The sequence below is a fragment of the Monodon monoceros genome, unplaced genomic scaffold (genome assembly GCF_005190385.1).
Source record: "Monodon monoceros isolate NGI ecotype Baffin Bay Population unplaced genomic scaffold, NGI_Narwhal_1 Super_Scaffold_18, whole genome shotgun sequence".
Taxonomy (NCBI): Eukaryota; Metazoa; Chordata; class Mammalia; order Artiodactyla; family Monodontidae; genus Monodon; species Monodon monoceros.
Window position 1 is genome coordinate 142,814,600 of NW_021703774.1, and position 15,870 is coordinate 142,830,469.

The window sequence follows — 15,870 nt, forward strand, 5'->3', positions numbered from 1 at the left end:
AACCTCAAGAGAGTTCAGGTGGAGGGAAGATCATGGGGAAGTTGGAGGGCTCAAATAAGGCTTCCTGGAGGAAGTGGCATTTGAAACAGGGCTTGAAGGGCAGAGAAAACCGTGGTGATGTTTATGTAAAGAGAACAGTATGAACAGAGGCAGAAGCACCCTTTGTGCTGGCAAGAAGGCTCCCATTTGAGGGAATGGAGGGAGGCTGTGCTATGGTGGAGCCATGCCATAGGAGGCTGTGGAGGCCCTCAGGAGGTGCTGGGTGTCAGGCCAAAAAAATCAGCAGCTGGGGGACTTCCCTGGTGGTGCAGTCGCTAAGAATCTGCCTGCCGATGCAAGGGACACAGGTTCGAGCCCTCGTCTGGGAAGATCCCACACGCCGTGGAGCACCCAAGCCCGTGTGCCACAACTACTGAGCCCACGTGCCACAACTACTGGAGCCCACGTGCCTAGAGCCTGTGCTCCACAGCAAGAGAAGCCACCACAATGAGAAGCCCCCGCAACACAACTAAGAGTAGCCCCTGCTCCCCGCAACTAGAGAAAGCCCATGCACAGCAACAAAGACCCAATGCAGCCAAAAAAAATAAATAAAATAAATAATTTGTTTTTTTTAATTAGCAGCTGGACTGTGAGCAGGGTTTAAGTCCCAACACAGGGTCTGTTCTGACTTTGCTTCACTCCCTTGGCCTTGCTCTATGTAACTTTCTCTAGAAAGCAGTGGGAGCCACGGCAAGTTCTTGATCAAAGAAGTGCCTAGGAATCACAGCTCACTAATAGTCAAGTACTGGCAGGTACCATGTACCTCATCAAATCTAACCCCCTCAATCTGTAGATGAGAAAACTGAGGTCCAGAGAGGGGAAGTAACTTGCCTAGCATTGCACAGCAAGCCAGTAGCAGAGCCAAGACTTGGACCCAGGTCTCCAACCCCTCAGTTTGGGGCTCCTTCCCCTCTGCTGCAATGTGGGACAGCATCTTGGGGACTGAGCTGGAGGAGAGCAGCTGGAGGCAGAAGAGAACCCGGAGGCTACAGCCCCACCTCCCCACCTAGACCAGAGATCACGAGGCTGGCCAGTCAAAATGTTTATTAAGCACTTCATTCTGCTCCCTATCTTGGGATAATCTGGGGTGTCTGTATTGAGCAGACACGCAGAGGGATAACAAAGAAAAACTCTGGTGGGCTTCCAGGAGGAGGAGAAATGAGGCAGATCTGGTATTCATGAGAAGGAAGGGACATCGAGAGCAGACTTAAGTGAGGATGTAGAAAGGCCTCCAGGAGAAGGAGTGTTTTGTCACTTGGATTCCCTGTGCTTCTTGACCAAGGCCTCCACCTCCTTCATGAACTGGAGACACAGTTCCTCTTCTCGTGGCAAAGCGGTGCCCTGCACAGCCGCCGAAAGCCCCACAGATCCTCTCACCACCTGCATAGAGAGAGGGTCTGTGTACTCAGAGCCTGCTTCCTGCTCACAGACCCCTTGTCCAGCCTTCCTCACCACCTTCAGGTGTGCATTAATCCAAATATCTCACCCCCAGTCTATATTAAGGTAGAGATGTCCTGGATCTTAGATTTCCAGGCTTCCTCAGCTCTCAGCAGAACCTGGGAAAACAGTTCTGCTTTGGCTACAATTCTCCAGGGTTAAGATATAAAACTTGCTCCCTATGTAGAGAGCTGACTATAAGGATGAAATATAAAATATATATAAAATATAAAATCCACCCCAGTGTTCTCAGCAAAGGAAAGAAGAATGTGCAAATCCCTGACCCAGAGTCTCATTACACTTCTGCAATGAAAGGGGTGCCTTGACCCCAAACACAGGCCCAGGAACATAGGGGCTGAGCCTGAGTCCCTGCCATGAAATCCAAGCATAGTCGCAGGCATTCAAACATGTTTTCATTGCTTTATGACAATATCATATAAGCCCTTATTTGCCTTTGTCTCTGGAGCCAGGTCACACGGCTTCAAGTCCTGGCTCCTTCACTTCAGCTGGGTGTGTGGCTTTGGTCAAGTCCCTTAACTTGTCTGTGCTTCCATTTCCTCATTTGCAAAACCTCACAGGACAGTTATGGGATTTAATGATTTAATATATATACAGCACTTTTAAACAGCTCTTGGAACAGAGTAAGAGCTCAAAACACATTAGATAGTATCATTATTGTTATCTTCTCAGAATTCAGGTCAGCAGTTCCACTGGGTAACTCTAGCACTAAAATCAATTTCCAGAAAAAATAAGTTACTTAATGTCTGACTCAGACACATGCATACTTTTCAGAGCCAGTCTCTCTCTTTCCCTCTCTCTCTTCCTCTCTCTCACCCAAGTCAGGGTTGTTATTTTAAACCATGAATTAAATAGGTCCATGGAAATATTTCCTTTGTGAAGCCCTCTCTGAATTAGTAATAGTAGCATTTATTGAACACTTCCTACATACAAGGCATTATGTTAATTGCTTCACTCTTTTTCCATTTAAACTTTAGCACAATCCCGCAAGGTAGATGTTTTAAATCCCGTTTCCCTGGGGAAGAAACTGAGGCCCAGAGAGGGTCAGTGTCCAGTTCAGTTACAGAGTAAGCTCCTAACCAGGGACCTTCGCCCTGCTCCGCCTACCCTGCCTCTGGGATCGACTTTCCCTACAGAAGTGTTAAGGAAACCACTGCTTTTGCAAAGTATTCTCCCCTGACAAGGACAGAGGTTGACTTGGAGGTCAAATAGTGTGTCAGGGATGGGGCGAAACTGCATCCGAAGTCATAAAGTGTAAACACCAGGGATGAACGGCCCCACCCCAACAGGGAGAGAGGCAGAGAGGGAAACTGACCTCTTGGAAATCTTTTTCGGAACGATCTCTGTAGTAGCCCCTGTAGAAGGCCAGTTCCTCCTCATCCTGTAGCATCACGGTGGTGACGGGCACCACACCGGCAGGGAAATTCAGGATGTTGTACAGGGCCAGGTAGGAAGATCTACCTGCAGGAAGATCCAGGTAAGCCCAAAAAATTATCTGCTCAGAAAAGACTCAGTGGGAAAGTATGTGGGTGAGCACTCCCTCAGAGTCCTTCTTGGAACTGCAGCCCTCTGCTTGTAATAGCCAGTTCAGTGCAGGGGGTCAGCCTGACCGCTATCTCCTGCTCCCCACAGTGGAGGGAAGGAGAAAATCAGAATCCACTCTGCACACATGGCCAAAACGCACATGAAAAGATGCCCAACATCACTAATTATTAGAGAAATGCAAATCAAAACTACAATGAGGTAGCACCTCACACCAGTCCGAAGAGCCATCATCAAAAATCTACAAACAGTAAATGCTGGAGAGGGTGTGGAGAAAAGGGAACCCTCTTGCACTGTTGGTGAGAATGTAAATTGATACAGCCACTGTGGAGAACAGTATGGAGGTTCCTTAAAAAACTAAAAATAGAACTACCATACAACCCAGCAATCCCACTACTGGGCATATACCCTGAGAAAACCATAATTCAAAAAGATACACGCACCCCATTGTTCATTGCAGCACTATTTACAATAGCCAGGACATGGAAGCAACCTAAGTGTCCATCAACAGGGGAATGGATAAAGAAGATGTGGTACATATATACAATGGAATATTACTCAGCCATAAAAAGAATGAAATAATGCCATTTGTAGCAACATGGATGGACCTAGAGACTTTCATACTGAGTGAGGTAAGTCAGATACAGAAAGACATCATATGATATCATTTATATGTGGAATCTTAAAAAAAAAAAGGATACAAATGAACTTATCTACAAAACAGAAGTACAGTCACAAATGTAGAAAACAAACTTATAGTCACCAGGGGATGGGGGGTCAGGGATAAACTGGGAGATCGAGATTGACATATACACACTACTATATATAAAATAGATAACTAATAAGAACCTGCTGTATAGCACAGAGAACTCTATTCAATACTCTGTAATAGCCTATATGGGAAAAGAATCTAAGAGTGGATATATATATAACTGATTGTTATTATATATAACTGATTCACTTTGCTGTACACCTGAAACTAACACAACATTGAAATCAACTGTACTCCAATAAAAATTTTTAAAAAAAGAATCCGCTCTGCAAAGCCTTACTCAAGTGCCAGGCACTGTGCTCCCCTCTCTGTGTTGCTGAGTCCTTGACTCCTCTCCACCCCGTGAGATGCGGATTACTATCCCGCATGTACAAATGGGAAACCGAGGTGGCAGGCAGGTACACAGGTACACAGCTAGTGGGCGGCAGAGGATTCAGCCATGCCCTCAAGTACATGGGGCTCCAAGAGGGCTGGAGTGCGCAGTGCAATCCTGAGTTGAAAAGGCAGCTCCTCCCAGCAGCCACCTGTGTGCAGGGAGTGAGCATCAAAGCAGCAGTGAGGTGGACAGAGGGCACTAGAGCAGAGCCAGATGTGGGGTGTGCCTTTGGGCAGCCATGTGGGGGAACCCAGAGGAGAGGACTCCAGGCTTGAGGTGGGTTTGCATTCTGCATGGTATCACCTCTGAGACCTGCACCTGCGCTGGGGATGGGTTGCTGCCCTGTGCTGAGGCTTGCATTTGCAGGTGGCCTGGGCTGAGGCCGCCTTTGTAAGTGAGGCAGCAGAAAGCATGTTAAGAGTGAATGGGGGGAACTTCCCTGGCAGTCCAGTGGTTAAGACTCTGCGCTTCCACTGCAAGGGGCGCGGGTTCAATCCCTGGTCAGGAAACTAAGATCCCAAATGCCATGGGGCCAAAAAATAAATAAAAACGTAACATTTGAGGATTTCCCTGGTGGTCCAGTGGGTGAGACTCTGCGTTCCCAATGCAGGGGGCCCGGGTTCGATCCCTGGTCGGGGAACTAGATCCCACATGCATGCCGCAACTAAGAAGTCTGCATGCTGCCACTAAAAGATCCCGCATGCCGCAACTAAAGATCCCGCATGCCGCAACTAAAGATCCCGCATGCCGCAAGGAAGATCCCACCCATGTGCTTCAACTAAGACCCAGCACAGCCTAAATATATAAATATTTTAAATGTAATATTTTTTTAGAAAAAGAGTGAATGGATATGCTAAGAGAAAGAAGTCAGACCCCCAAGCCTCATACCTCATGATTCCATTTATATGAAGTCCTAGAAGAGGCAAAACCGTAGTGACAGAAGGCAGACCAGTGGTTGCTGGAGGTAGGGGTGGGGTGAACTGCAACAGGACATGAGGGAAATTTGGAGGATGATGGAAATAGTCTATATTTTGATTATGGTGGTGGTTATACATGTGTATGTACATTTGTTAAAATTCATCAAGTTACTCAAAATTGGTGAATTTTATTGCATGTAAATTATACTCCAATAAAGTTCATTTAAAAAGTGAATGGAGGGAATTCCCTGGTGGTCCAGTGGTTAGGACTCCACGCTTCCACTGCAGAGGCCACGGGTTCGATCCCTGGTCTGGGAATCAAGACCCCACAAGCTGCAGGACGCGGCCAAAAGAAAACAGAAAAAAAAAGTGAATGGAAATTGGGAGTGAGTGCTAACAGGTACAGGGTTTCTTTTCAGGATGATGAAAATGTTCTGGAACTAGATAGTGGTGGTGGTTGCATGACATTCTGAATATACTAAAACCCACTGAGTTGTACGCTTTAAATGGTGAATTTATGTAATCTGAATTTTTTCTCAACTTAAGAAAAATTTTAAAATAGTGAATAGCATCAGAGGTCAAGGCCACAGAGGCTGTGGCAGGACTCAAAGGTCCTGGACTCCTAGTCTCACCCACCCCACCCCCGCCAAGACTCAGTGCCCTCTCACTTGATGCCACGGCAGGATAGCCGATATAGTAGGCAGGGTCTCCAGAGCTGGTGCCAGCAACATGTCCAGGTCCAGGGACATCCACTTGGCTATGAACTCTTGCTGATATTCCTGCAGGGATAGTGGTGGGCAGGAGGGTAAGACTGGCAGAGGTCAGTGTTTTCAGGACAAGGTCAGGTGTTGCCAGGCCGAGTCAGCTTAAACACCAGGAAGAATTCCCAGGCTGTGAGATGCAGACTGAGATGGGGGCAGGACGGGGGGATGTCAGGGTCTTCCCAGGGGCCAAGGCGAAGGGATGGGAAGGGGAGTCTGAAGCTACAGTGATTTGGGGACAATGCATCAACCTGGCCCCAGGGAGGCAGACTACATTAACCTCCTAGGTCACCATCCTAGTGCAGCTGGGCATGCCCTGCCGGCCAAGACAGAGATCTACCTCCTGTTGGGTTACTCCTGTCATCACTCAGGTGCCTGCTGCCCCTGTTCCGGCAGTCCCTCAAGGCCTCCCCAGGCATGCATCGCCTCCACCGCTGTGTGCTGCTCTCACAGTTTCTTGGGTGTCCTTGGGTGTCCTTGGGGAATGGGGAAGACTGAGAAGTCCAAAGGTCAGCACGGGAGGACTCCTTTTCATACAAATGGGGACAAGACACCCAGGAGGCAGGGTCTGGCCTCAATGCCGGCTGCGTATCAGCTGGCAGCCGCTACAGGGAATCACCCTGTATCTTGTCCCCTGGCCAAGACACCTTGCCTGTCCAATGTTCCCAAGAGTACACATCCCCTGATCAGAGCCCTACCACCACCACCAGCCAAAGGGACCCACAGTCCCCCTCAAAACCACAGGTTCCCTCCCCTAAATTGCGAGGCCCCAGGTCAGCCCTCAGGCTGCTCCAGCCCCGATTCCAAACAGCACCTCAACTCCAAGCGCACCAGGCCAAGCCCAACAGCAAGGCCAAGCCCAAACCAGCCTCCTCTCCCAGCCACATCCCCACCACAGTTCCAACCTTAACCCCAACCCAAACCCAAACCCAACCTCAACTCAGGCCCAACCTTTATCCCAGCTTAACCCAATTCTAGCACGCACTCAGAGCTCAACTCCAAATCTAACCCCAGCCCCGGTCCCAGCCACACTCAAAAGTCTAAATCTAACCCCATGTCAGGCATGACTCTAAAACCCTAATTAGATCCCAAAGTCTAAACAGCCCTGTCCCCAGCAGACAAGCCCCCCCACCAGCCACGTGACCCTCATCCAATCCCCATGGAAAACCCTTGTGAGCTGGACCTGAGGAGACTCGACTACTCACCCCACTCCACGAATCTCTTCCAAATTCTGGCCAGTCCAGGGCTCCCAGAGGTGGGGAGAGAGAGGGAGACGGACTTCAGAAACCACAGGGCAACACCAGCCTGCCCGGGATGGGGGTCCAGGAAGAGCAACTCTGCTCTGCTCGTCCCTAAGCCCCTGACCACCGCACCAAGCCCTGGGCCCCCTCTAGATCCCACCCGCTCTAAATCCCCTTCCCTCTCACTGACACTCCCCCTCGCTGAGCCTCTCTGAAGCCCCTCCCCTCTCTGAGAGCACTCCTCTCTTTTGGCCCCATCCCCCCTCTTTCAGTTCCTCTCCTGTTGAGCCCTTCTCTGAACCACCATGTTATCTGGGCCTCCTCTTCCTCTCTGACCCGACCTCACCCCCCTGGGAGCCCCTCCCCTTTCTGAGCCCCTGTCCTCTCTGGGCCCCTTCCGCCCTGAGTCCCTCCCGCTCTGGGCCCACACTCACTGTGTACTTCAGGATCCAGGCCAAGAAACACTTGAGTGGGTCTGGCAGGCAGAGCTGGCTGACCATGTCCTTCATGTTGGGGTCCACAATGTCCCCCTTACTGAGAAACCACAGACACAGAGCTGGTCAGTTACAGCCTTCAGCCACCAGCTGGCTCCCACCGCCCAGCTTCCCCTTGGTAGATAAGCCACGGAAGGAGGTCAGACCCAAAGAAACACTCTGCTCCCACCAGCACCACCCCTGGAATGTGTGCATCCTGAAGACGGGGCCTGAGTGGGTGACTCGCTGCATAAGGTCACACAATTAGCCAGAGGCATCCCACCAGCCCAGGCCCGCAGCTCCCCTCCTAGGGCTCAAGTTGCCACCAGCCCCCTCCCCATTTCCACCATGCCGCATATCTGAGCCCCAGCAGATGTACACCTTCTCCAGAAGAGTGGCCCCTCCCTCAGCAAACGGACCCCCGCCCTACAGGTGTAAGAAGGCATACACGGCACGGCGGTAGCGAAGGGGATGACCTGGGGAGACACAGGCCGAGTCAGGGCCTGGAGCTCGTCCTGCTCTGCCCTGTGTTCTCTCTGTATCCCTCAGGATTTAGAGAGAGGGTACCACCTCACCCCTCACCTCCATCCACCTCAGCCCCGCAGCAGGGCGTGAGAAGCCTCGTGCCATGCCCACTCCCTCAGCCCACACAGAGATGAGACAGAATTCGAGATGCCTATTTAGCTGTGACCCTGCCCCTTGCCAAGTGCTTTACTGTGAGCTCACTTAACCTGCACAGCCACCCGGTGCGGTAGAAACCTGAGGCTCACGGGGGTGAAGAGACTGGCCGGGCAATTCTCAAAGGGGAGGCAGGGCAGGGAGGAGCCACCGGGTGTGGGAGGTGGGGGAGGGGGGATTTTGAGGACACAGTGCTCCTTACAGCCATTTGATGGAGGCAACAGAAACCCCTGGCTATGGGAATCATAGGCGTGAGCCCCAGAGTCCCCACCACCGAAGGGGGATGCCTTCCTCACAGGGTGGGGCCCACCCTGCTCCCACCTCCACCCCATCAGTCTTCTGGTCCAACCTCTTCATTATACCAGTGTGGAGACTGAGGCCTAGAGAAGAGACGTGACTTGGCCAGGGTTACCTAGAGGCCTAAAGGCCCAGCTTCACTCGATAACAGGCTCTCTAAACCACACTTGCTGAGTACGCTGTGTGTGTGTTGGGTATATGATGCTGGAGTCCCTCCCTCTCTGGGGGTGATATCTTCTACGGCTCAGGGCGGCAGAGAAGCCAAAGCAGCGGGCATCCAGCAGACTGACTGAGCATGTGGGCTTCCTGCTCACTGCACCCTGGGCTGAGAAAGGAGGGCTTCACAGGGTATGGTCAGACAGAAGACCCGCCAATGAGGAATGAGGGGCGGGGGGAGGGAGCCCTCCAGGCCTGCCCCCCACCTGGCTCACCTCCTCCCTGAAGGGCAGGGGGGGCACGGTGGGGTGCAGCGGGTGCACGTCTTCAATCAGCAGCGCTCGCAGGCACAGCACCAGGCTCTTCACGTCCCGGGCCACGGGGCCAGCCGCTGTGGTCACTGCACAGAGGGGACGGAGGGAGGCAGATACACCGCATCCTTTCTGCTCTGGGGACCCCCACTGCCTGGCCTCGGAGGGTGGGACCCAGGGCCATGATCAGGGCAAAAGGAAGAGGCCCTGGGGCCAACCTGGGTCAGGGGTTGAGGATGGGTGGAGTCGGCAGACTGGCTAAAGCGACTCTAGTGCCTGAAAGGAGACCCTCATCTGGGGCAGAACATGAAGAGACTGCTAGGAGAGGTTAAAGCACCTCTCAGTGGGGCAAGAGTCACTGGACTAGGGAGCCACGCAGAACCTTCTCCCAGATTCCTTGATCACCAGTGGGGCCAGTCTGTCTGAGATACAGGACAAGTGAAATGTCCTTGGAGAAAGGCAGGCAGGTTTGTCTTTGAATGGATGTGGCCAGAGGCGGACAAGACCTCACCCGATTTCCTCCCCTCGACAGCAGAGGCAACTCCGGAGTACCTGCAAAACCCCACCCACCCAGAGCCCAGCTCAGCACCTGAAGGGAAGGACTTGGGTGCCAAAGAGGCTTGAGCACCCAGCCAGTGCACTCCGCCGGGACCCAGCACACAAGAATGGGAGCTATTTCAAACCCTCCCATGACTTTCTACTGCCCGCAGCATAAATCTGAGCTCTTTGACTGCCCTTCAAGGCTCTAAACTATCAACTCCTTCCATAACTTCCCCTTCTAGCCTTTCCACACACCCATATTGCTCCAGGCAAGATAGGCTGCTTACAGAATTACAGCCTTCTAGATGCCTCTCCAGCTCTGCATGTCCATCCTTCAAAACCAAGCTCAAGCGACTTCCCTGGTGGCTCAGTGGTTAAGAATCCGCCTGCCAATGCAGTGGACATGGGTTCAATCCCTGGTCCAGGAGGATCCCACGTGCTGCGGAGCAACTAAGCCCGTGCACCACAGCTGCTGAGCCTGTGCTCTGGACTCCATGAGCCACAGCTACTGAGCCCATGTGCCACAACTACTGAAGCCCATGCACCACAACTACTGAAGCCCATGCGCCTAGGGCCTGTGCTCCGCAACGGGAGAGGCCACTGCCATGAGGAGCCTGCGCCCAGCAACAAAGAATGGCCCACGCTCTTCGCAGCTGGGGAAAGCCCGCGTGCAGCAACGAAGACCCAATGCAGCCAAAAATAAATAAATAAATTAATTAATTTTAAAAATCCAAGCTCAAACACTGCCTCCTCCAGGAAGCCTTCCCTGCCTTTGACCTGCCTCTGAAAGTTTAAAATCTAGACTTTTAATAAATCTCTGTCGAAGAAAACGTCAGCTTCATCCTGGATTTGAGGCTCTCTCAGAGCCTCGATCAGTTGCTGACTAAGCCATCCGGACGTCTGAGAGCACAACAGGGGCTATAGGTCTGAGAGTGTCCTGGGTCCCCATTACAGGGCCCGCACAACGTAGGTACTCAGAGTGGGGTTGAAGGATAGGCGGAGGGGTGGCTAGATGTACGGATGAATGCACGATAGATGGAAAGATTAATGGAAATACGTATGGAGAGGCGGGTGGGTGGATGGATGAATGGAGGCACATATGGATTGATTGATGACCAGTTGAGTGGATGGATGGAGAGGTAAATGGGTGGATGGATGAATGAATGAATGAATGAATGGAAGGAAGGATGTGTGTAAGTTCTTCAAGGGCTGGGATGTTTGTCCATTTTGTTCACTGATGCATCCCAAGTACCTAGTAGAGTGTCTGTCTTTGCCCAATAAATTAAATGGCAGATGAATGGTGAAATTGCTTGATGGATAGAGACTGGGATGATGACTGCATGGGTGGATGAATGGATGAGGAATTGTTATAGATGGATAAATGGATGGGTTGATGTATGAGTAAGGGGAAGGGTAGGTAGATGGATGCATATACAGACGAATGAATTAATGAAGTAATGAATGAGTGGACAGTCTATTCCACTGCCACCCATATACCAAACACGGTGTGTTTAGCTGTGGCTGAGGCAGGAGTTACTTGAAGCCCTCCTACCTTGACCCACTTCCCCTAGTACTGAGCTAATGAGAGTTGATGTGCGGACCAGACCCCTAGTTCCTCCAGGCTGGGCTGGAGGAACCCACCACCGAGTACCTGAGGCAGTATCCTGTGGTTCGGAGGCAGGCACCTCTGAACAGACACCACTAAAGCTGGCTGGAGTGCAGACACTGCCACCAGTGTTGGTACCCATGCCCAGGATGGAACTCCCTCCTGCCAGGAGAGCTCCCTCACCCCCTGAGGAGCCCCCAGGTGTCTTCTTTAAGTTCAAAGGGTTGAATCTGTGCATGGATGGGGTTGCTGCAATCAAAGCTGAGGGAAGCAGAAGAAAAGGGGCTGGGAGGGGAAGGTTTAACTGGAGAAGACTGGCCCGCCCACAGAGAGGCCGGCCTCCCTCAGAGTCACCCCCAGGGCTGGTGAGCTCCACCCGGGGTGCTGGAAACCTCCTGGTGTCCCTTCAGCTGAGGTGAGGGGCTGCTGCTGCAAGAGTCACCAACCACGACTCCTCAAATAAGGATCAAGGAGCCCACAGCTCTGCTATCAGAACTGGGAACAGGTTCCAAAAACAGGTAGAAATAGATACACCAACAGCTGAGTGGGGTGCAGGGGAGGGGAGGAGAATAGAGAATAAGAACAATTAGAGAGAAGCTGGAATAGAAACAGAGATGTAACTTTCCAGAACCTTTGGACCTGAGGGCCCTTAGGGAGCATGGAGTCCACCCACACGTTGTCAGATGAGGAAGTTGAGGCTCAGAGGGCAGAGAAGACTTACCCAAGAACCTTGGTCCCAAGGTCTGCGTGACCGGCCCTCACCTCACCCTCAGCCCTGAGTCTGGGCTCTCAGCTGCTTCTTCGTCCTGGGCCCAGCCCCGGCCCCGGCCTGCCTGTTGCAGAGAACTGAGCAGTGTCTGGGGGATGTTGGTCTTAACGAAGGGAATAGCTACCCGGGCCTTGAGCCCTTTCACAATGACCCCACCCTTGGCCACCGGCTTCTCCAGGAACTGGACCAGGCCACACGTCGAGTCATGGCCCTGCAGGGAAGTGACATGAGCTCCAGCCCCTGGGGGTCAGGGTGGAATCAGCCAGCGGACAGACTCTCATCCCCACTCCGCTCGCACTCACATGCATCCTCTTGCCCTCTGAGACTCAAGTGCTGCACGCTTAGAAGGATTCACAGGTGGTAGAAGAGCACAGCACGGTGGTTAAGAGATGGGGTTTGGGAGCCCGACCACTGGTTCGGTTTCCCAGTTGGCCACTTTCTAACTGTACAGCCTCGATTAAGTAACTTGCCCAATGTCACACACTCAGATGCTCATGTGTATACATGCACGTGTACCCCCAGGGCTCACCACGCAGTCATAGGTAGCCTTGAGGCTGGTGGGACCCCGCAGAGAAGGCCTCGCTGTCTCTTCTTTACCTTCTTCAATGCCTGCCGTTATTCCTCACATTCCCCTAGGACATCTGTCAGGCAGTTCACCTCCTGGTGCACTTTCAGTGCCTGAGCAGCGCTGAGGGAGACCAGAGGGGGGCTCAGGGGGCGGCCAGGCACAGGGCACTGAGTCACCCCATCCCCTCTGCCCACCCTGACTCAGAGCAGAAGTGACAGATGACTGTGGCACGAGTCACCTCCCAAGCTGGCTGCAGCGCCACAGGGTCACACCTGTCCCACAACTTCTCTAAGCAGAACAACGACGGGTGACATCCCCCACTCCACCCAGAGCCCCGGGGCTGGGCCCTGACCCCGACCTCCCCCCCCCGCCCCCCCCCGCCCCCCAAGTAGCTACAGAGGATGCTCTCCAGACTCAGCTTGTCAGCCCGCAGCTTCTGGGCCAGCTTCTCCTGGGGAAGCTCCAAGAATGGGCTTGGGGTCCAGCTCTGGCTCCCATGGAGTTGGGGGGTGGGCAGATGTCATACTGCTCCACTCAGGACCCCCCCCACTCAACGTCACGCCCACGTGCTCCAGTGGACACAGTGTGCTCACCACGTGTCCCTGTGCTCGTCCTTAGCATTAAAGACGCCTCCTGGTCTGCCTCCCGGCCGTCACGAAAGCCCTACAGGGACACAGGTGTCCTCTTCTGTGCCTGCCTCCCCAGAGTCCAGCCCAGGGCCCGGCACAGAGAAGGCCTGCCTCCCTCCTCGTACCGCTATCCAGCAGAGACACCAGGGGAGTGGGAGTGACTCTACAGGCACATCTTGGGACACAGGGGTTACGGAAAGTGAGGCTCAGTTCTGTGAGGTTTGCCTTCAGGACTCAGCCTGGCATCCCTCCTTTCCTTCTTCTCCAGTCCTTCCACCCCTGCTGGTCTGACCCTGGGGAAGGGCAAGGTCCAGCGTGGGTGGCAGGAGAGCTGGGAGCCATCCTTGACCACAGCACTGTTCAGCTCCCCTCCCGTGGCCTAGGTCTCCTCAGAGAGGAAAGGACCGGAAGTCAATGAGGAGTCAGCCATGCAGTTGAGCACAGACAAGCTCCCCGGCCGCTCTAAACTCAGCCCTTCGGGGTGTGAGGGAGGGCCTGAATCAGCCCTCAGGACTCCGGTCAGGGGCAAGGGTGACGTGACAAGGACCTAGCACACAGCGGGCACTCAAGAAGGCGAAGCTGTCTCCCTTTGCCCTCCACGGTCCCAGCTGAGGCCCTGCCACCGGCAAGCTGGAGTGTGGGTTGGGTGGAGCTTTCTTGGTCCTGGAAGGGAGCAGGGGAGACAAAGGGGTTTTCTTGGGAGGTTGGGGGCTCCTAGGCTGCTTGGATTCTTCCTATCCTCACCTTACTCTCCTCTGCAGCGTCTGACTCTGAGACACCTTCCTTCTGGAAACTCTCCCTGCCCTCAACTCCCCTGACTTTCCCCTGTTCTCCAGCAATTCCCGCTCAGTCTCCTCTGGCCCTCCTCTCTCCTTACGTGTCCACCTTCCCTGGGCAACCTCAGTGGCCACATGGGCCCCACAGTGCCCAGATCTCCCCATTTCTCCAGTCCAGGCCCACCTCCCACCAGGCCTCAGACCCATTTACCCACCCACGGACCCACAGTCATCCAGGACTCATCATTCTTCTGTCAAACCTGTTCTTCATGAGATTCCCAACTGATGCTACTTGTGTCACCAATGCAGTGAACCTCAAGATCACCCTGGATCCTCAGACCCAAGTTCTTTTTTCTTTTTTTCTTTTCACACACACACACACACACACACACACTGTATTTTATTTCTACAAGACACCAAGCATTGTAAATGGATGACCACAACAAAAGCAGCAATGATTGCAGTTACCAAACACGAAACACACTCACACTATGTCATAATAGTGACAGACCCAAGTTCTGACCATGGATTGACAAATGCTAACACAATCACACGTAAGATAGATGTGTTACAACACTTCATACGTGCCAGGCCCCATTCCAAGCGTTTTACATATAATAGTTCATATTACTCCTCACAGCAACCCTAGGAGGTAGGTCATGGTATTTTCTCATTTTACAGCAGAAGACACTGAAGCACAGAGAGCTGTTTACCCAAGGACCTGGATTCACGCCGGCCTGTGCAGCCCCAGTGACCATTCTCTTATCCACACACAATGCCAATAGGTGGTCCTGCCTCCTTCAAATCTCCCACCTCGGACTCCTTCCTGCCTAGAACCTTCTCTGTCTCTCAGTTTTCTTACAGCCTCCTCACTGGCCTCCCTGCCTCAAGACTCTACCCCTCCAGCTCAGCCTCTTCACTACAGCCTGGGTGATCCTTTCCAGACCTTATAAAACCCAAATCTGACTACAGGTCCCAGTTGCCCTCAGAATAAAGTTGCAACACCATTCTCTTCAGGATGGTTTAAAGACTTTCACCATAAACATATAACGTGTTCACACATAGATACACCAATATTCGCAATTACCCAGTACTTACCCAGCACTAGGAACACGTCAAGCACTCTGCCTGTTAAATCTTCACCAAAACCCTTAAATGGGTGCTTTTATTATCATTTCCGTTTCACCAATGAAGGCAACTGGGACACAGAGGTTAACTTTCTTGCCCCAGGTCGTAAAGGTGGGGACACTTAAGCCCAAGTCATCTGTAGCTTCACCGCTACCCTCTAATGGCTCTCGGGAGGGGAGCTTTTCTGATGAAGCACTTCCTGGGTGCCAGGCACTGCCCTAGGCCCTTTCTCTGCCTGGGTCCTGGTGGGCCCATCTCACCAGCCTCTTCTTGCCTATTCCCCTCCCGTATACTGCTGCCCAATCCTTCTACTCACTGTGCCATGTTGCCATCTCCGTGCCTCAGCTCAGAGCTCCCCAGCCTGTTTGCCACAAGTGAGACAGGCTGGGACCTGGGCCCCTTTGCTGCTGCGCTGCAGTGCTTGCACCTGGACACACCTCTCCTCCAGCAACAAAATACAAAGAAACTGTATGGGACTAAAAATGACTGCATACATGCATAGTTGGGGCAAAATTTGGACCCAAAAGATACAAAGAGACCAAAAACCCAACTGCCACTTTTGCAGAACCTGGAGCAAAAGCAGGGTGTCGGGAGAAAAAGCAGGGCACTGCGCATGCCCCCTGCACACGGCACCACCTAAGGGGTGGGCAAAACACCTAAGCCACCCCTCTGGCCTGACCCCTGGACACACCCCTACCCTCACCCCATATTAGAAACAAGCTTGCCCCCCTTCAGGGAGCGAGAAAGCAAGGGAACCTGTTGTTTGTTCTCTCTCCCCCACTGCAGCAGGGGCCCCAATAAAGCCTTGCCTGCATTTCTTGTCTGGCCTCTAGTCG

General features: G+C 52.7%; 1 protein-coding gene across 1 annotated transcript; it reads right to left on the minus strand.

Annotated features, from left to right (window-relative positions):
- Positions 1-1,290: 1,290 nt before the first annotated feature.
- LOC114897987 (fatty-acid amide hydrolase 1-like) lies at positions 1,291-15,358 on the minus strand. Its single transcript, XM_029227012.1, has 10 exons — positions 15,351-15,358; positions 12,560-12,621; positions 11,927-12,173; positions 9,530-9,570; positions 8,983-9,107; positions 7,860-8,002; positions 7,538-7,637; positions 5,770-5,880; positions 2,810-2,989; positions 1,291-1,419 (listed from the first exon to the last, which is right to left on the minus strand). Exons 1-10 carry the CDS (start codon positions 15,356-15,358, stop codon positions 1,291-1,293), a joined length of 1,146 nt encoding a protein of 381 aa, XP_029082845.1.
- Positions 15,359-15,870: the final 512 nt, after the last annotated feature.